This window comes from Sander vitreus, chromosome 18 (genome assembly GCF_031162955.1).
Source record: "Sander vitreus isolate 19-12246 chromosome 18, sanVit1, whole genome shotgun sequence".
Lineage (NCBI taxonomy): Eukaryota > Metazoa > Chordata > Actinopteri > Perciformes > Percidae > Sander > Sander vitreus.
This window is the reverse complement of record NC_135872.1, coordinates 26,319,583-26,339,647: the sequence shown is the minus strand read 5'-3', so window position 1 is coordinate 26,339,647 and position 20,065 is coordinate 26,319,583. Positions and strand designations below refer to the sequence as shown.

The 20,065-nt window shown below is 41.8% G+C and overlaps 3 protein-coding genes across 4 annotated transcripts in view; 1 reads left to right on the top strand and 2 right to left on the bottom strand.

The window, feature by feature from the left end:
- The window catches only part of cenpe (centromere protein E), a 37,586-nt gene extending 34,762 nt beyond the window's left edge, over window positions 1–2,824 (bottom strand). For both annotated transcript variants that reach the window (XM_078274311.1, XM_078274312.1), the window contains exons 1-6: window positions 2,639–2,824; window positions 1,577–1,689; window positions 1,290–1,379; window positions 536–654; window positions 328–447; window positions 81–162 (exon numbers count right to left, since the gene is read on the bottom strand). In XM_078274311.1, coding sequence (XP_078130437.1) covers window positions 81–162; window positions 328–447; window positions 536–654; window positions 1,290–1,379; window positions 1,577–1,689; window positions 2,639–2,694 — 580 coding nt within the window. In that variant the 5' untranslated portion in view covers window positions 2,695–2,824. The remainder of the gene's footprint in view (window positions 1–80; window positions 163–327; window positions 448–535; window positions 655–1,289; window positions 1,380–1,576; window positions 1,690–2,638) is intronic.
- Window positions 2,825–3,927: 1,103 nt separating this feature from the next.
- On the top strand, window positions 3,928–17,189 carry ddx51 (DEAD (Asp-Glu-Ala-Asp) box polypeptide 51). The gene is made up of 16 exons (XM_078274491.1): window positions 3,928–4,193; window positions 6,926–7,266; window positions 7,996–8,189; window positions 8,306–8,456; window positions 8,774–8,919; window positions 9,302–9,373; window positions 9,455–9,561; window positions 9,706–9,814; window positions 9,954–10,099; window positions 11,297–11,510; window positions 11,651–11,766; window positions 11,882–11,998; window positions 16,188–16,289; window positions 16,447–16,510; window positions 16,645–16,779; window positions 17,055–17,189. The coding sequence occupies exons 1-16, from the start codon at window positions 4,171–4,173 to the stop codon at window positions 17,070–17,072; spliced, it is 2,055 nt and encodes a 684-aa protein (XP_078130617.1). The 5' UTR covers window positions 3,928–4,170; the 3' UTR covers window positions 17,073–17,189.
- A 585-nt stretch (window positions 17,190–17,774) lies between these two features.
- Window positions 17,775–19,157, bottom strand: smim8 (small integral membrane protein 8). The gene is made up of 2 exons (XM_078274492.1): window positions 18,878–19,157; window positions 17,775–18,184 (listed from the first exon to the last, which is right to left on the bottom strand). Exons 1-2 carry the CDS (start codon window positions 19,004–19,006, stop codon window positions 18,026–18,028), a joined length of 288 nt encoding a protein of 95 aa, XP_078130618.1. The 5' UTR covers window positions 19,007–19,157; the 3' UTR covers window positions 17,775–18,025.
- Window positions 19,158–20,065: the final 908 nt, after the last annotated feature.

The window sequence follows — 20,065 nt, the reverse complement described above, 5'->3', positions numbered from 1 at the left end:
AAAAACATATGAGTTGTTACACAGTGCACAGTGTACATCCCGTGGGGATCGTTCTCATGTTCAGTGACCTCAGATCTTACTTTCTCCTTTCCGAATCCAGGCCAGGGCTTGCGCAGAAGAAGTAACCAATTCCTCAGTCAAGTCAGACACAAAGATGTTTTTCTGCACATTGGTCAAGACACAATCACAATGATCATGTAAAATAGGAAAGTACATCTTCTCAGGGTTTCTGGCATTCAGTGCATAGCTTGTGCGTTTGCAGTTGGCCTAGGGATTCAGATTTGATAAAACAGCATTGAACCCTAAACTTCTAAATAGCCCACTTACATTGATTGTCTCTCGGACTTCCAGGGGTTTTCTCTTACTGCTGTCGACGAGGAGATCGCTAACCGTTTCGTTGTAGATCTCCATGTAAGAAACCCTAAGCAGGAACTCCTTATTTGGAAACTTTGGGGCAAAAGAGCAGTCATTGGTTAGAATAAATAGTGATTACACAACAAACTGATAGGTTTCAAATATGTGAAACAATTATTACTTTTGTAATAGTTTGGAAGACATCCTCCACAGCCAGAGGTATCACTCCGGGATTACGGGAACTCCCCATCATGGTAAATGTCTTTCCAGAAGAAGTCTGTCCGTAAGCAAATATGGTTCCTTTGGATCAAAACACAGAATACATAAATACACAAAATAAACACCTCGCAGCTACACTGAGGGCCGTTACATAGTCAACGCGAGCGACGCGCTCCCTTTCATAGTCTACGCAGTGGACGCAAGCTTTGCCCCCACTGACAACGCATAGTATTGCGTGCATAGGAGCATTGCGTAACAAAAACTGGGACGACACATTTTGCTACGCATCGACGCATAATGGCGGCCGATGCGTAGCCTTGCGGACGCGTACCCATTAGAGTGCGGATCGGTCCGCATTTTTCTGTCCGAGCCCGGCCCGCGTCCGACAGGCATTAAGATATTCATGTCCGAGCCCGACACAGTTAAAATCTAATGTTTTTCTCATACTAAATGGCACATACGTTTGTTTGTGAGGAAAGCCCGCTTTTATTAAGCAACTGTAGGAAGGCATTCGGAAATGTCAACAGCACACGGGGCAACAAGCGCACGTTAACACACGGGCTGATGTGACCGAGCCCAACCCGAACCCGAACATCATTTATAAATATGTCCGAACCCGGCCCGGCGGGTAGCGTTGACTATGTAACGGCCCTGAGTGTATGGCGCAATACATTACCACAAGGCAGGTCTCACTGTATTCAGTTTCCAATACATACCATTGTATCCCTCAACAGAGGAAACGACCAGAGGCTTTGCAATGTCCTGGTACAGCTGATTGGTTGTTTCCTCTGAAGTGAACACTCGGTCTGTGAACAACAGAGGAAAGTGAATATATATATATATATATATATATATATATATATATATATATATATATATATATATATATATATATATATATATATATATATGGTGGATTTCTGTTACTATGCTAAATATCACAAAAGGAGCCATATAATCCAGTAAACACATTACTTGATGCTGCACATGCTGCCAAACATACCAAAACCAAAGCTCTTAGTGGAATTCCCATTATCGATCTGATAAATTGATTTCTTATCAGTTTTCCAAAACAGCTGGACAGGCTCTGCGTTCTCTGTTGCAGCCTTTTCCTCCCTGTAACAAGGACACACAATCAAGATACATGTGGAAACATAAACAGACTTTCCCGACAACATCGTCAAGAGACAAAGTTTAGTGTTGCTCCGTTGGATTTCATTTGTGGTTGAATTGCTAAAACATCCCTGATGATTTTGTGGGTTTTGGAAGCTCAGCTAAAACAAGATGTACTATTTGGAAGTGAAACCAATGTCCCTTATGTCCTCAATATCATCCCCAATTGTTAGGTAGTGAAAAGTCTTATGTCAATAACAGATAAGGGTCTTGATTGTTTAATGCGTTGTGAAAAGAGTGTGGCACTTAGGCCTCTGACACATTTTTCTCAGATGTATAAGACAAAAGCCTTTTTGTTAATTTTGTGCCCAGTGTATATCAGCACACTAGATTCATTAAGTAGCCTAGGACTTGGTGTTACAATCCCTAAAGATTCAGCACTTTAGCAGCATAGAATTAGTTCTGGATAAGGAAGGATCTATGAACATATTTCCAAGAACATTTGTTAGTTTGGTTAGGGTTAACTAGTTAATGTAACTAGTAGTTAGTATAAACGTGCAATAACTATTACATAGACACACGTTGTAATGCTTTTTTTGATTATAACGTTATTGTAAACCGAAAAAAAAAAAACATTCAACGTCTACATTGACTTCACAGCACCAACGTTAGCTTCGCATAACTTAGGTTAACGTTAGCTAGTTAAGTAGCTAGCTACAGTTAAAGTTATCGTTAACGTTAGATAACGTTACACAAGTATTTGCTGAAACAAAGACACGTCCGAAATGTAGCCAACAGCAAATACCCAACATTACTTTAGTAACGTCCACAGTTAGCATTAGCACTAAAAAAAAAAAGTTAGCATTAGCACTAACGCTAGGTAACTTAACGTTAGCTTCTAAGTAATTTAACAACCGTTAACGCTAAAGTTAGAAGTCGGCTCAAAACTTACCTTTCAATAAGCGGGCGGACTCGAACACACACCTTAACCGCCGACTCCTCTGTCATTTTCCTTTTTAATGATCACACACCAATCATACAATCAGCAGGAAAACTAATTCATCTTCGATAAATGACAATAGTCTCAAAACGACTAGTGAGTGACTCTTGGATGTATAAAAGGGTGTGAACCTCTTGCTCCATTGACGTAAAATAGACCGCTTTGCACGTTTAAAAAATCAAACTTTGTTTTGATTGGTTAACGTCTTCTTCCTACTTTTGTTTAATGGCGGGTGGCAACTAGCGTTTAAGGCGCATTACCGCCACCTAGCAGCATACTGGCGTATATAACAAATAAAACAAAAACATCACCTAAATTATCTCTGTAATCCAGTTTCTTATAAAATTCTAAGGCTTTATATTTTCCTTCTACAATGCTAAACATTTTTTAAAGATTAGATATACCAAGCATGTAGGATAGTTTTCCCTATTAGGTGCATTCTTGCATTATTTTTAATTCTTATTTTTTGTTTCCTTCATCCCAATGCTTTTGCCAAGCAGTTTATTACTACTGGATGAGGCGGTTAAAAAACGGTTGGGTTAAGTTTTAGTTGCGATAGTGCTTTTCAAAGTGTATTTTAACAGCAGCCCATGTATGGACAACTGGCTCTGGTTTTCTTGCACCGAAAAATCCCACAAAAAAAAATAAAATAAAAATAAACAAAAAATTTATTTTTTCAAAAAACTTGAGTTTACTTAAGAATTACTTAAGTAAAAATACAATAACATAAGGAATACAGTAAATACAGAGAGAAAAACATGAACAAAAAAATGGGTGTATATAATTTACACTAAAAAGGTTTGGCATTGTAGATGTTTAGAATCCGGGATGGCTTTTTTTATTTGTCAGTCCTAAAGTTTCAGAATATAATTTAATATCATTTTTAAATCGGTGAACATTTGGTTTTTCTTTCAGACCATTTACCATTTATGGAGATGAAAGTTAAAAAGATTCCAAATGAAAACATGTCATTTTTCCAAATAATTTCCTTCATAGTAATATCGCTGCTTTGTCATTTTATTTTAGAGCCACACAATACAATTTCAACATCAATCTGTTAAAACACCACAAAATATGCCGGATACAGACAGATCAGATTCATTCATATATTTAATTTATATATTTTAAATTCGGTTTGTTGGGTAGTTGTAATGGACACTTTTAAAAATACATCACCCATTGACATATAAGGTTGTAGCGCCCAAATGGCAATGCATTAAAAAGGCGACGGCTTGAGTGGCGTCATCAAACCGCGTCCACTACAAAGTGGAAGGGAAAACCTAAACATCCATGTGGAAAACGCATGAGAAAGTGGTGCTTTTTTTTGTAGTTTAACAGAAGCTAAGCGTTTCCAGTACTTTAAAGAACCATAGCTGTTTACGAATCTGGACGTCGTTAATTACTCGGTGTTAATAATTCCCAAATGCTAGATAGCTGAAAAGTATACAACAACTTGACTGGAGTGCTAGCATTTTGCTGGTGAAATGTCTCTGTTTCTTGTTAACAGGTAGGCTTATCTTCTGTGCTAGCTTTATGTCACATTACATGACTTTGGAGTTATATGGTTGTATTTGGCGTCTGAGTGTGTTTAAGATACTAAGTAATAAACTAGTAAGCAGTGAAGTATTCTTTAATTGGTCAAACCATCACACACCGTTAACGCTATGTTTAAAAAGAGAGAACTTTTAAATACGGAGAACTCATTTTATGTTAGGAATTATAAGCGTCTAACTGCTAAAGTATACCGAAACGCATGTTAACGTTAAAATAGCAGACAATTAACTCTAACTTGGTATAAATACGAGAAGTAAATGTACATGTATACTGACAAAAATGTATACGTGCAGTTTAGTGTCCCAAATTCCCCATATACAATGTCCTTAAATAATTATGAACCTGTTAAACCACCTGTGCTACCTTAACCTGTCTCAAATAAGACCCTCATCATTTGGGACACTCAGTTTTTGGAAAATAATTTGTGACACTAAACTGCACGTAAGCCCTGACAAAACAGTTATGTTTTCTCCTTGTGTTTCATTTTTTTTTTCCAGTTCGTCAATGTACCTCTGTCTGCTCTCCTCTCTCTTTCACTATTTGCTGGTGTCTCTTTTGTGTGTGCTCTTTTTCTATTATTGTGCTACATGTTTGTTAATGCACTTTGTGCCTTGTCTTGTATATTGTTCTGTGCCTGTTTTTGTATCTCGTAGTTTTCACCCTGTGTTTATTCGTTCATTCTTTTGTTTTGCACTAAGTCAAAGGAAACACAGTTTCGTTCCTCTATGTACTGTACTGCATTATATAAACTCGGCAAAAAAGAAAAGAAACGTCCTCTCACATTCATACATGCGTAAAACCTTTGTATGAACATAAACAAATTCAACTACTAAGAACTAAACTGAACAACGTTTCACAGACGTGACTAACGAAATGGAAAAATGCATTAAGTACTGCAGTGCAGCTCATCCTCATGAACTGCACTAGGTGTGCCAGTTCTTGCTGTGAGATGTTACCCCACTCTTCCACCAAGGCACCTGCAAGTTACTGGACATTTCTCGGGGGGGGCATGGTTCTCGCCCTTACCCTTCGATCCAACAGGTCCCAGACGTGCTCAATGGGATTGAGATCCGGGCTCTTCGCTGGCCATGGCAGAACACTAACATTCCTGTCTTGCAGGAAATCGGGCACTGAATGAGGCTGGGTGGCATTATCATGCTGGAGGGTCATGTCAGGATGGGCCTGCAGGAAGGGGGACCACGTGAGGGAGGAGGATGTCTTCCCTGTAACGTTATGCAACTTTTGATTTTGACCATCCTTTGTTCAGGGACACATTTTTCCATTTCTGTTAGTCACATGTCTGTGAAACGTTGTTCAGTTTAGTTCTTAGTAGTTGAATTTTGTGATGTTCATACAAAGTTTCACGCATGTTAAGTTGGCTGAAAATAAAATCAGTTGAAAGTGAGAGGACGTTTCTTTTCTTGCTCACCTTGTCCGTCAGTTTCTGAGCTCTGAATGTAGTCCGTAGTAGTAAATATGTAGTAAGTTATAAACGGACAAAAACCCATTTCGGATTATTGTGGAGTTAGCATCAGATCCTTCAAATGTTCAGCAACTAGCTAGCTGTACAATTCATCTCGTGTTAAAAATGACACACGTTCTTGCTAACAAACATGAGCTGGGCAATTCACTAGGGCTGCACAATTAATCGCAATATTATCAAAATCGCAATATGGACTAATGCAATATCCAAATTGCAGAAGGGCGTAATATTTGTTAATATGTGTCAAACCGTTCCGTATTAAGTATTGTTTGTGGTGCTACAGAGACGTCCCGGCCTGCAAATCCTATATAAAATCACACTATAGTCATTTACATTTTAATTTCATTTTAATATTTTTCAATGAAAATGAGAATAATGATGCAAAAATGATCATTTCCCTCCATTATCGTGAATCATATCCCAATATAGGTCAAAATAATCGCAATTAGATATTATCCTCATATCGCTGGACCCTACAATTCACATTAGCTAGCAATCTGTGAAGCAGCGAGATGATACGAAACTGCTCCATGTCGTGGTAACCGGACTCCCTCCCTGTGCCCCTACTGAGTAACAACGTTTCCTTTCCGCCAGAACAAATGTTGAATCGGGTCCCTGTTTCTTTGGGTGACACCAGTGCCTCACTGAAAGCGATACTGAGAAGGTGGTTGACCTCCTCTACTGAAGACGTGAGGTGGCCACTTCACTTCTGTTCCAGGAGTGTCTTGGAGGAGCCTAATGGGATTGGCAATGAATGCACTGCGCTTTCTGGCCCTCTCTTTGCCCTCCCTCCGCTGCCATTCAGCCCTCCAAAGTGTGACGAGCCTTCTTCCTTTGACCAGGTTCTGTAGTGAGCTCTACAGCACCTGCCCTGCTAGCTACTGCTCCTGCGCGTTGTATTACTTGTTCCCTCCTTGAGCAGGCCATCTTTCTCTGGTGGATCTTCAGACCTCTTAGGTTTTTGCACACTTTGCCCCAAATACAGACATTCCAGACAGACCCTTACTGTATGCATCCCTATGTTTCAGAAGGGTTCTTTGTAGCTTGCTCCCTCGCATTAGCTAAACATAATATTGAAAACATGTCAAGGAAGAGTGAATAGCTCATTTTTGACCAAAATGTCTCTTTTTTTTTTTTTGCTTATGCTGAAAAAGTGGACGGAAGAATCTGTAACCCATTACATTCTGTCATGTTGCTCGCAGGTATCTTGGAGAGGAGGGAAATGGGAGCGTCTCGAAGGAGTCTCGGTCTCAGGCGTTACTGGCTAAACTGCAGCAGAAGGCAAAAGAGAAGCAGCGACAGAGTTTGACAGAACAGACACAACATCCCTCCGAAGAACGGACGGAACAGCAGAATGCCAAAACGAAAAGAAAAGCTGACAAGGACGATAGTCAAGAGCCTAAGCACCACAAGAAGAGGAGATCGGAAGTAGTGCCTTCGATTGCCCTGGACTCTGATGGCCAGGATGATGAGCCTGTCCACGAGGAAAAGAAGAACAAGACGGCTGCAAAAGAGAAGCGGAAGAAGAAAAAGGATCAGTCAGGTGTGTGCTTGTTCTTGTATATCCTCACATTTTGACCCAAAACTGGGCAATATATCCATATCATAGCATTGATGCATGATCAGTACAGTAAAGGCAATGAGTCTGTGTTACCTAATTTGACAGAATATCGATGCATTTTCCGGTTATTTCTGACAATTTCATAAACAAAAATGTATACCATGCTTGAGAGCTCATTGGGCCTTGTGCAAGAACCGCTTGTCCTACAACAACTTTTATGAAGCAATAATAACTCAATGTTATGTTTACAACTTCTTCCCCTGCCCCCAAGTGACTGTAAAACTCTATATTTGGGGTTTAAGATGAAAACAAAAATGAACGTTATGGCCTGTTCAAAAGTGTGCTACTGTCATGTACATACTACCTGCCCCACGATATGATATTATCACGGTACAATATCATTGCGATTTGAAACATTGCCATACTCATATTCATTATCTTTTTACCGACTTATGTCCCCAAAGCAAAACTTGTCAACATCTATTTGTCTAAAAAAAAAAGAAAAAAACCCAACAGCAACGTTTTCTTTGGTTTGTTCATCTCACTTCAATGTTCCATCTAGTGGACTGAAAAAGCAATTGATCTCATTGATACTTGGCGTCCATGGATCGATACAGTATTGCCACGGAAAATATCGCGATACTATGCTGCATCGGTTTCGCCCGCTAAACAAAATATGCATTAAATGATTTTGTTTGTCTTGTCTTTTAGGCAGTTCTGTTAAAGGTCTATCAGACAGCACTCCCGTGACTGGAAGAGATGGACAGGAGGACACCGGAGGAGGAGGAGGAGAAGAAGAGAAAACGGGGACAGAAAATATCACACTAAAACAAACCACGGGCAAAACCTCTGCTCCAACTGGATACACGGTTCTGGGAGGATTCGAGAACAAACCTGTCCAAAAGGTACAGTCATTTGTCGAGGGTGCTAAAAGGACCACCAACATCATAGTACAACATAGTGTCCCTCTGTGGACAAACACCCACACAGTGTTAGTATGTGTGTGTGCTTCTTTTCGCAGGTACACAGAGTCCTGCCTCAGTGGCTCGCTCAGCCCGATATGATTCACAGAGACATTAAAAGCAACCTGGTCCCCATCTCTGACATCCCAGAACTTTCGGCTCTGCTTGTGAATAAACTACAGAATAATGGCATTCAGCACCTTTTCCCAGGTAAAGACACAGGCTGTATCTACTTGTGTATTCAGCAGCGGGTTTCCAAAGTTCCAAGTGATTGAGAATGGGCCTTTTAATATTGATGTTACATCAGTGTTGTTTTCCTGTATTTGTTTGTTGTAATAAATCAGGTATACATGGTGTCTATGTAGCTACGGGTGCATGTGTTGTGCATGCATGTGGTGGGTGTAGGCGTTGGGAGTGGGGGTGGGGGTGGAAAAATCCACTGTGAAGGGATGTTGTGGTGAAGGCTTGGTATATTGTGCATACGCCTGAGAAATACAGTTGTGACCAATACTGTCACCTTTTCACAGTGCAAGCCGAGGTGATCCCAGCCATCTTGGAGAGCGCACAGCAGGGGCTGCTGATTGGACGCGGCGGCTACAAGCCCAGAGATATCTGTGTGTCTGCACCAACGGGCAGTGGCAAGACTCTTGCATTTGTTATACCTGTCATACAGGTGAGCTTCCCGTCATCTTCTTTGAACAAGAGAGTCATACATGTATAGGCACCGGGCGGGGGGGGGGGGTTCCAGTAATACAGTATATTACGTTTAGCAGTAACAAAGTAATGTAACGCTTTACTCTTAGGATTTTGGTAATGTTATTACATTTACTATGTCAAGTAACGCTCGTCAAGTAACGTCCATGTTATTTTCGGGCAATTTTGTTGAAAGAAACCCACATTTCTGATATAGACAACGTTTGAAAAGGGGTTAGGCTTGACCCGAGGACAGCAGGAGGGTTAAAAGTACCTTGTCCGACACTACTGCATGTGTATGTGTGAAGAGGGAACATGTAGTAAGTCTCTCCAGACGAAATAAAGATGTCCTCTACCATCAGGTGCTGATGGAGCGGGTGGTGTGTGAAGTCCGGGCTCTGGCCGTGTTGCCGACCAAAGAGCTCGCCCAGCAGGTCAGAACCTTTCCAAACAGAATCTGGAGAACATCATCCAGTAATGTTCACTCTATAGATTCAAACTGTTTCCGTGTACAGGTTTGCAAAGTGTTCGCGTCGCACGCTGAGGGAACCGCTCTCAGAGTCGTGATGCTGGCTGGTCAGAGGTCTTTCGCTGCAGAGCAGGCTTCACTCTCAGAACACCGGTACGTTCAGCTTCATGATAGTGGGGGCGCTTCAGCAGCTGTTCAGGACATATTATTTTCAATTTTGATTATTTGTATGTTGTAAAAAAAATCAAATCGATCACTATACTGCTTCTTTTATCTGTGTTCTGACTTTTCTTGCAGAGGCGGCATGAGACGCAGTTTAGCAGACATTGTAGTGGCCACTCCAGGTCGACTGGTTGATCACATCAACAAGAATTCAGGCTTAAGTCTGGAACACCTCAGGTTTCTTGTGAGTTCTCAAAATCTGTATAACTTAACCCAGTATTTTGACAAAGCACAGCAGATCTACCTGACATTGAAGGCCATTGTCCGCCATCTACCATTGCCGTACTTGAAGTGGAAGGCTTTCGTTCTCTCATCCGTCCCAGATTATTGACGAGGCTGACAGGATGATTGACAGCATGCACCAGTCTTGGCTCAGTCTGGTGGTGAAGGCGGTGTACAGATCAGGAAGTGGAGCAGAAGCCCTGTCCATCTTCAGGCGGACTGAGCCAGCATGTGTGACAGCAGCCAGGTGACAGCCGACAGTTTTGTTGTCATTACTTAGGCTATGTTTAGACGGAAACGATCTGAAGAGAAAACGCAAAAGTGGCGTTGCGTTCTCACTTGTTCCTCGTTTAGACGAGCGTTTTTGGGGGGGGAATCTGCATGCATATGGTGACGCAAAGTGTGTGAAATTCGATGTAGTATGCACAACAAAAGCTGACAATTTTGTCTGGACGGACGAGGAGGTGGAGTTATTGCTCAAAACAATACACACACACACACACACGGCATACTGCACTAAACATTGACATAAGCCAGTCTGTGATTCACTCAGCATCCTCTGATCTTAACTATTAGTCGAAATAATCCATAATTTCTGCTTTTTTTTTTTTTTCAAATTTCAAAAATTTGGTATGTCATTTAAATGATAGCCTGACGTCATCATACTCAGATTCTAGTCAGAATGTGAGTCTAATACTGCTCCATTGGGCTGTGATTATGGGGCGTGTTTCAACCGAACCAGGAAAGAAAATGCCTCTGCACTCAATTGGATAGACTTCCAACCAATCAGAGCAACAGATAGACCTCCAACCAATCAGAGCAACGGAGACAGACGTCACAGAAGCTGCGAGTCAAAGGCAGGCTTCGACAGAGCAAAGGCAGAGGCGGCAGTTTCCGTGTCGTGCGGACGGGTGTGGCAATGTGTATACATACGTGATCGCGGTTCTCTGCTCCTCTTTTTAAAATGAATGCACTGTCGATATCTTCTATAACCGACGCGATGGCGGAATCTACACATCTGAGTTCTCCTGCGGCAGCCACCTCTGTTGCGCTCTTTGGTGACTTGGTTGATTATGTTACTGTTGATCATCGTATAAAGCCCGCCCTGACAATTTGATTGGTCCGAACAGCTCTGGTTCGCGCATAGTTGTTCCACAACGGATCAAGTCCAGACCGAACTTCTTGACCTTGTGGGCGGGGCTAAGTTCGGCTGGCATCCAGGCAATTTTTGAAGCGTTGAAAAGAGGGACAAAAGCATTTTTAAAAAGTGCCATAAATCATCAAATAAAAGCGACAACATTTTGTCCCCGGAAGGACAACAAGTTCACAGTCGGGAAGACAACGCAAGGGTTAAAATAACACTAGAGCTCCACTTGTGAACTGAATGTAGAGCTTTACAATTGCAGAGCTTTAAGTTTCAAAAACAATCCGTTTCCCCTCTCAGTCTGTCTCCACCTCAGATGCCGCTGCAGAAGCTGCTGTTTTCTGCCACCCTTACACAGAACCCAGAGAAGCTGCAGCAGCTGGGCCTCCACCAGCCCAGACTCTTCAGCTCCATCCACAGTCACTCCAGCACCATCAGCAGCAGCAAAGGCAACACCACAGCAGCTGCCCCCACCCAGAAACAAAGCTGCTTTAACTTCCCCCAAGGTCTCACGGTAAGAGAAGCAGCTTCGAGCTTCAGGAAGGAGCGCAGGCACACGTGGAAGTGCAGAGCACTGTGGTGTCAGACAATGATGATGAGACACCGTCAAAGACTTGGGTCACTTTGTTAATGACTGCACCTTTTTGTTTTTAGGAGTACTATGTGCCCTGTACGTTAAGCAAAAAGCCCCTCCTCATCCTCCACTTCATCCTGCGCATGAAGCTCAGCCCCATCCTCTGTTTCACCAACTCCAGAGAAACCGCACACAGGTTTTCGAGAGAGCAACAGTTTAAACCTATTAGACCCATTTGTGTACATCTTTCCAAATTTCAAGCGCTGCAGACTCTTTTAGCGTGGCCTTTTCTGTTTTTTTTTCTCCTCCAGACTTTATCTGCTGGTGCAGCTCTTTGGAGAAATTCAGGCGGCTGAGTTCTCCTCCCGACTCTCTCCCGCTGAGAGAAAGAAGACGCTGAAGGAATTTGAACAGGGAAAGATCCAGCTGTGAGTCCGTTTACCTGTGTGCACACCGTTGTGTTGGAGAATAAGTTACGAGCCAATGTAGCAAAAGCATCGTGTTTACGATACATTAGGGTTTTGTGAACATACGTTTCAGTACAGCAAGCTTCATCAGACATTTTATACAATTTCATGTATATGCTGAACATAGCGTGGTTCCCCTAGGTTTACTGCTTTAGGATGGGGAGGGAGGGGGGGGGAGGGGGCGCACACAGACACGCGTTACATTAAATTAAGTTCTCAGCTTAACACAAGTTTCTTTAAATATTTATCAGTTACTTGTCGAAATCCACTTGAGCTCCGCTTTACATCGGCATCATTATGTCACCTTTAAAGCTTGTTTACCGGTTACTGTTATTTCCTTACAAGAAATGTAGCATTTAAAAGGTGCCCGCTGCGTCGAGGGGCAAACCTCCATATATGGGCGCCCGCTCTACCAACTGAGCTATCCGGGCGCCCATCACCGATCTCTTTTAACTGCATATTCTCTTGTGGGGGTTCCCTATACAAGGATAGGGGAAACGCTGACATTCTTTAGAAGGATAACAACAAATCCTAGGGACCAAGTAATCTATTATCCAAAGGAACATAGAGTCTAAAAAAAGAGATGTGGTGATAACATGGTATTAGACCACCAAGCCATAGCGATGCCCCCTAAAAATCCATTTTGAATGTAAAAAAATGTACACTTAAAGCAGCCAATTCATGTCAGTACAAGTTGGCAACAATAGAGACAACGGAGATGAACGGAAAATATTACCTTGTGCCCAGAAATCAAACAGTAGCCGATAATCGGCCGTTGGACAGTCTGGCGAGGTCGGTGACTCGAGTCTGTTCGGTGTGTTCTGTGCCGTTGTCCATTGGAGGAGCTGTCTGCCTTCATTTTGGCCGACCTGACGTGCTCAGTCGGAGACAGGGCCGTCAGGACTCACCCGGAAATGGCAAGCGGGATGAGCGTGACTAAGCCTCTCAAAATCTGACGAAAATCTTTTAAACTGACCTTTGTCGATCTGAAATGAAGACAGATTCAGCAACCGCACGGCCTATTTCTCACTTCGATTTTTTTTCAGAAACGCGTTTCGGTGAACTAAACTTAGCACAAAAAGTAAGGAAATTTGTGTTTGGTAGATTATTTCTCTGTGGTAACAATGCTTTTTGGTAATAAATCTTATACCGTTGAAAAGCCTGTTCAGTTCCCTTTCAAATGGTGCCCCATTTGTAAGAAACATGTATTTGTGGGATGAGCAGCAGCGCTGAGTATGTGGGTTGCGCCCATGAAAAATTTGCCAAATCTTCTCTGCCAATGCCAAACAGCTTATTCTGCCATTGACTCGTTTGGTGTTTGGTGGATTGGATGATTGAAGTTTGAGGAAACAAGACATATTGGCAATTGAACAATTGATTCATTTCACAAACAGGAGCCTCAGTAGCGTGTGGAAGAACCATACACAGCCACAACAGCCTGGCACCTCCTCCTCATGCTGGTCAGCAGCCTGGTCACACACTGCTGTGGGATGGCATCCCATTCTTCAACCAGCATTTGTCGCAAGTCAGCCAACGTGGTTGTGTTGGTCACTCTGGCACGAACAGCATGCCCAAGCTGTGTTCAGTGGGGTTGAGGTCAGGACTGCTGGCAGGCCATTCTATCCTCTCCACTCCCACATTCTGGAGGTAGTCTCTGATAAACCCCGCCCTGTGGGGGCGAGCGTTGTCATCTTGGAGGATAGAGTTCGGTCCCAGACTGTGGAGATATGGGATTGCCACTGGTTGCAGAATCTCATCTCTAAGGCACCTGATTGGCAGCACCTTGGGGTACCAGAAGCTCAAAACAAGTGTCAATAGCAACAGCAAAATAAGCTGTTTGGCATTGGCAGAGAAGATTTGGCAAATTTTTCATGGGCGCAACCCACATACTCAGCGCTGCTGCTCATGCAACGGTATAAGATGTATTGCCAAAAAGCATTGTTACCACAGAGAAATAATCTACCAAACACACAAGTTTATTTTAGTACAATATGAGATCGTATTCTGAATGAGTCGCCATTAATGGCCGGATGAAAAATCCAAAATCCGGAAGCAGCACCCAGACCCACGTGACGCGTTCATCCAATCAGCTGCCGGTTTTCATTTTTTGGGGGACAATACAGATTAGCGCCGCCTGCTGTTATGGAGACGTATTACGTCTCGTAGCTTTGGTGTGTTCCGAGGCACTTTTTTAACCAACTCTGGGAAACTGATTAGTCCAACGGTCGGTCGTCTGGTTGGTCTGTAATGGCCTTAAAACCACAGAATTTACTGCTAGGTTTCCAGACAGCTCTTTAATCATCATGCCAAACATTACAAGTGTTCAATCCTGAGCTACAAACAAGAGCAGGAGCATGTTATAGATCATAAGCTGATCGGTTAATAGTCTTGAACCTTTATCACAGGTAAACACATTATTACAGATAGTCACATTACCCTTGAGCCATGTCCAAGTGGCTGCTTTAAACCTATGCACATAGCTCTCACACTGTTGGATCATTCATTATTATTGGCTCTTACATTGTTATTCATAGTGGTCATGAATTATGTGTCGTTTTATACTAAATAATTACTAACTAACTAACTTGGTTGGCGTGTGAAAGTGGCTGGAATGTGATGCATGCATGTCGGAGTGACAACTAAATGTATAATTTACTTTCCCAAAATGTGTGTCACCGTCCAGCTGTTCTTGAGTGCTGATGCTGCTTGTGTATCATTAAGAAATGTATTTTTGTCATATTTGCAAGACTTTTGGTTCAGGAGTTAGCTGACAAAAATACAAGCAAACTTAAACATATAGCTACACAGTCAAGAGTTGGACGACAATCTACAGTTGCACGTTAAAGTGCTCATCTTATGCTCATTTTCAGGTTCATAATTGTATTCTGAGGTTGTACCAGAATAGGTTTACATTTTATTTTCCAAAAACACCATATTTTTGTTGTACTGTACATTGCTGCAGCTCCTCTTTTCACCCTGTGTGTTGAGCTCTCTGTTTTAGCTACAGAGTGAGACCTCTCACTTCTGTTCCATCTTTGTTGGGAGTCGCACATGTGCAGTAGCTAGGTAAGGACTACTTGCCAGTCAGAAGGAGAGTATGAGGGCGTGCTACGCTAGCAGCTAGATGAGCGCGAGATATATCGACTCAATATCGTTATCGCAATATTATATGGAAAGTGACGCAATAAGTATTCAATATTCAGTTTATTTTGTGGAGCGCTGCCTCCCGTCCGTTGGCTGTGTGTCTTAGTTGTGTTTGATTTAGAGCCCACTTCAAACGCTATAATGATCATGTTTCATTGGCCAGTTACCGTGCCACTTGCACGTGTTGGTGCACGTCAGCGCACGGGGCCACTACGTGACAAACCCTATGGAGCGTACCACGTATGCATATTTCGACAGAGTGACAGTATAAGTGAAGAAATAGAGACAACAAAACAGAACCAATCAGAGAAGCGAAAGGAAAGTTGTCTGGTTCTCTTTATTTATTTATTTTATACTGTCCAACCAGTGAAACATGTCCTGTTCGGTAGACATGGACGCTATTTATTTATTCATGTTGGACCAGTCCAGTATGACCGTCAGTTGAAATAAACCTTGTGTTGTATTTGTTATGAATCTATTTTGATGTTTTTCCTGTAATTTTGGTAATTTTACATATGTTTAAAAATATCTAAATTAATATCAATATCGCAATATTCATAATCGATATCACAATATCACATTTTGTCAATATCGTGCAACCCTACGAGCATTATAACGTGTGTTACAAAGTGACCACGTTTGTCTCTGAAGTAAAGGCTGGACTACAATAGAGCTGTTTGGAGCAGTTTGTGAACAGTGTTTTCTGTTGGAGATGGTAAGTCCCTTTGGGGGGGACTTTTGGCTTTTTCACTTTGTAAACCTATAACGTGCACAAAAAAGATATATAGCACAATAAAGGAAAGGGAAAAGGACAAACAGCATAATATGAGCACTTTAAGATACACATTAAGAAGATGAAGTAAATACAGAGTGTGTGTATGTGTCTATAGTACTCTCTCAATGTATATTTTATTTCTGTATGTGTATTTATTTACTTAGCCATTCATGAATTCCTGCAGTGCGAGCTTTAATGAGCAATGATTTGAACTAATGTGCCACCCTGAAGGTTGATCAGCACAGACGCAGCTTCCAGAGGCATCGACATCGACGGGGTCAAATGTGTTGTGAATTATGATGCACCGCAGTACATCAGGACGTACATCCATAGGTGAGCTGTCCATCAATGTGTAATGTAAAGGACTTTTTTTTTTTTTTTTTTTTAAATCAAAAACCAGGATTATAGGTAATCCTTCATATTGTCCGGTGTAGCTATCATACTGCGTTCTGGCTGATACTTTGTCCTGGCTTTTTATGTTGTTGTTCAGGATTGGAAGAACCGCAAGAGCAGGGAAAACAGGCCTGGCCTTCACCTTTCTGCTCGGAGTCCAGGTGAAACACTTCTACAAATATATATAATTAAATATGGATTAGAGTCGGACAGAAGAAATAAAAAATGTATGAACAGCATAAACGGTATGTATAGACCGTATAAAACAGTGTTCTTTTTGTGTTTTCCCACTCAGGAGAAGAACTTCCTTCAGATGGTGGTGGAAGCAGGAAGCCCCGGGATTCAAAAGCAGATTGTCAAACCAGAGAACCTGAAGGGCATGGAAGCCCGATATGAACAAACACTGCAGGAGCTGGCTAACGTTATCAAGGTACCATCCTCAAACCCGTTTTTTTAAATGTTGAACTTGACAGAATATCTCACCTTTTTAAGTAGGGTTTCTGTGCACATCTGGCCATTATATTATTACAACCTAAGTATGACTGAATGAAGCAAACAACTCTTTAATTCAATTGATAACATTGAATTTGTCAATTTCAATCTACCACCTAATGAAAATGAACTCCAGTTTTAGTCATTTTCATGCAAGACTACTTTTAATGACCGTTGGCCTTCAAATACACCGCCTTCTGTTTGTCCCTACAGGATGAGAAAGCCAAATAACGGAGCAACACTGACACTCTCCTCTGAGCTGACATCTGTGCCTCATAAAGACCACATTGCATTTTTTTTCAGCTGTACTTGGAATTATTTATGTTGTTTAATAAAACATAAAATGTCTGTGTGTGGTAAGCTGTTGATTTCAGCTCTGCAGTACCAGTTCCTATGTGAATAACCCAACACATAAAAAGGAGCTGATGTCCTTATACAGACATTAACAAATCCATTGTGAAGTGAATAATCGTATGTATGAATTCAGAAACAATAATATATAAATTGTAACAAGCAAAAACACATTAATATGAAGTGATATCATACATCACATTGATTTTTTTTATTTCTGTTGGAATTCATTTTCATTATAGAATGTTTTACTTTATGAAATGTTTAAAATCCCATTTTATTTAGGAACATGTTTACTGTATCATGTTTTAGCACTGGATACTTCACACTGCTTACCATGAGCCAAGTAGTGTTTTGGATTTTAGAAGTTTTTTTTTTTTTTTTTTTAGTGCCTTCCAGGCAGTCATGTAATGTTAAAGGTCCTGCAGGCCCATACACAGTGGGTAAAGTTGGTTGGAGCCATGCTGGGAATTATCTATTCAAAATGTCAATTAAAATCCCCATCAAAAGTTCCCAGAGCTCAAGGTAACATCTTCTTTGTCTGCGCAACAGTCCAAAAAAACAACATTTCAACAGTGAACGTCATGTCTACTGCTTTTAATTTTGCACAGAGTTATCTTATTGTGTGGAAATGTAGTTGTATTTACATATTAGAGAAGTTTAATGGAAGCATTTAGAGAAAAGTGGCAGGTGTCCTTGTTTCAGTCCAGTCAGGCTTTAATTCACTGTCATTACAACACACACACAAACACACACACACACACACACACACACACACACACACACACACACACACACACACACACACACACAGAGCTACTGAACATCTGCCATCAGTCCCATTTGGAAGTCTTCCTCCTCATGTATCTTTCCCCTTCGCTGTCGATGGCCTCATATAGCTGCTGGTCGTTTTCTTTCATTGCGTGCATATAGCCCAGGTAGCCCACACACAAGGTGATGGTCACCAGTCCAAACGCCATCACTGGTTTATTCTGAAAAAGATCACAGCTTTATGTTACAGTGAAGGATTTCAGATGTGTTAAAAGCAATGCCACTGTCCCCTTATGAAAACAGACTAAATGGATTTTTGACAAAACCTCAATCCAAGATCTAGCCCTACTTCCCATTTTTTTTTTTTGCTGATGAAGACCGTGAGATGTGGTTAAAAGTTCCAGAATAAAGCAAAAAAAGTGGTCCTTGACTGGGAGTCTTTTTTCAAGGTAACGTTAAATAATTCACTTTCACGCATAGACAATAGGGCAATGTCAAAGTCTTTTACTTTACCAGACAATAATACACCCACGTCTATATTTATATGGCATATTGCTGTAGGCCTACTTGGACAAGTCAAACCTGAACCAGGCTACTGCTGTTTAGTTAGTTCTTTGTGGGTAACATTAAGTGTAATACACTGAATGTAATGTCTGAATGTCTTCAACGGTATCTGTAAACATTAAAAGGACGAGACGACTGGCAAGCGAATAAGACATTACAGAAAAAAAGCATCAAATAGACAAGAGTTTAATTTAAAGACAGAGTGACGGAATTGTTGCATTACATTTGTGGCACGCTCGATAGACTCCAACATATATTAGCTATGCTAAGCTAATTTTCGAGCAGAAACAAGCTTCAACGTTATGTATTTGCTCAGTGAACAGCAAACTGAGTGTCTGTCGGAGTCTTACAGGTTTTATGAAGAGTTCAGGGTTGACAGCTCGGAACAGTGTCGTTGTCTGTGCGCTCCTCAGGCCGGGGGTCCTGTATCCTTTTTCCCCGGCACTGTCCTTCCCTTTACCGACATCTTTATCTGTCATGTCCGGTCAAACGTATCGACCGCTATTTGAAGAAATATATGACAACAAAACTCGAAAAATGAACATCGCAGGCGTTTGGACTAACGTCACCTAGGTCTCTCTAATGTGGAACGCAGCCATGTTTCAAAGTCAAAGAAGTCTGCGATACGTTTGAAGAAGAGGAGAGTGAAGCATAATACAACTTGAAAGGCCACAGCGCCCCCGGTGGTTATGAGCGGGAAATCCCGAGGAGGGTGTCCTTTCGCTTCCTGGGCTCCATCATCTCCCAGGACCTCAAGGCGTTGGCGATATTTTTTCTTTCCCCACTATGGCCACGCCAAGACCCGCCCTTCAATAGCTACCATTGGCCAGGCGTCACTGCTTACGCAAGGTAACGTAACCTGATTTGTACAGGTCCTATCCCCCTGACCAATCGGCTATCCTAACCTTAACCACCCGAGGTCAATGCCGGTGGGTGCTGAACATCAGCTCCCTCATCAAAAAAGCACAACAGAGGATGTACTTACTGCGAATCATGCGTGGGCTATCATCCGCTCTGCTGAGAAGGTGATTGGCTGCAATCTGCCGTCTCTCCAGGACGCTGAGGCGGTGCAGGAAAGATTGTAGCCGATCCCTGTCACTCCTCCCCTCCGGCAGGAGGCTGTGGTCCACCAGGACCAAAACCTCACGCCACCAAAACAGTTTCTTCCCCTCAGCAGTAAGCCTCACCATCAAGGCCCCAGACCCCCACTGACACTGACTCTTAACCCCCCCCCCAACATATCCCTATAGTCACTACACTTGCACTAACCTTCATCCTGGACTTTACATCTGCCCATTGCATATACTAGCCTACATACTCTTTGCAAATTTAGCACTCAACCCATTCAGCCTTTTTTCTTATGCAACAGTTACTTTGTGTGTAGCTATATATTTGTTTTGTTTTTCTGTATTTATTGTTTATATTAATGTTGTATATGATTGTTTGGTAACACTTTACAATAAGGTAGGGTACACAAACAATAGGTAGTTAATGATTAGTTACTGTTTTTTGAAAGAGTAACGAATGAGTTACTGATT

Coding starts and splice junctions, on each gene's coding strand:
- ddx51 (XM_078274491.1), top strand. CDS start 4,171: ATGTCTCTGTTTCTTGTTAACAG. Junction 4,194..6,925: donor TCTCTGTTTCTTGTTAACAG/GTAGGCTTATCT, acceptor TGTTGCTCGCAG/GTATCTTGGAGAGGAGGGAA. Junction 16,290..16,446: donor ATCAGGACGTACATCCATAG/GTGAGCTGTCCA, acceptor GTTGTTGTTCAG/GATTGGAAGAACCGCAAGAG.
- smim8 (XM_078274492.1), bottom strand. CDS start 19,006: ATGACAGATAAAGATGTCGGTAAAGGGAAGGACAGTGCCGGGGAAAAA. Junction 18,185..18,877: donor CTGAACTCTTCATAAAACCT/GTAAGACTCCGA, acceptor GATCTTTTTCAG/AATAAACCAGTGATGGCGTT.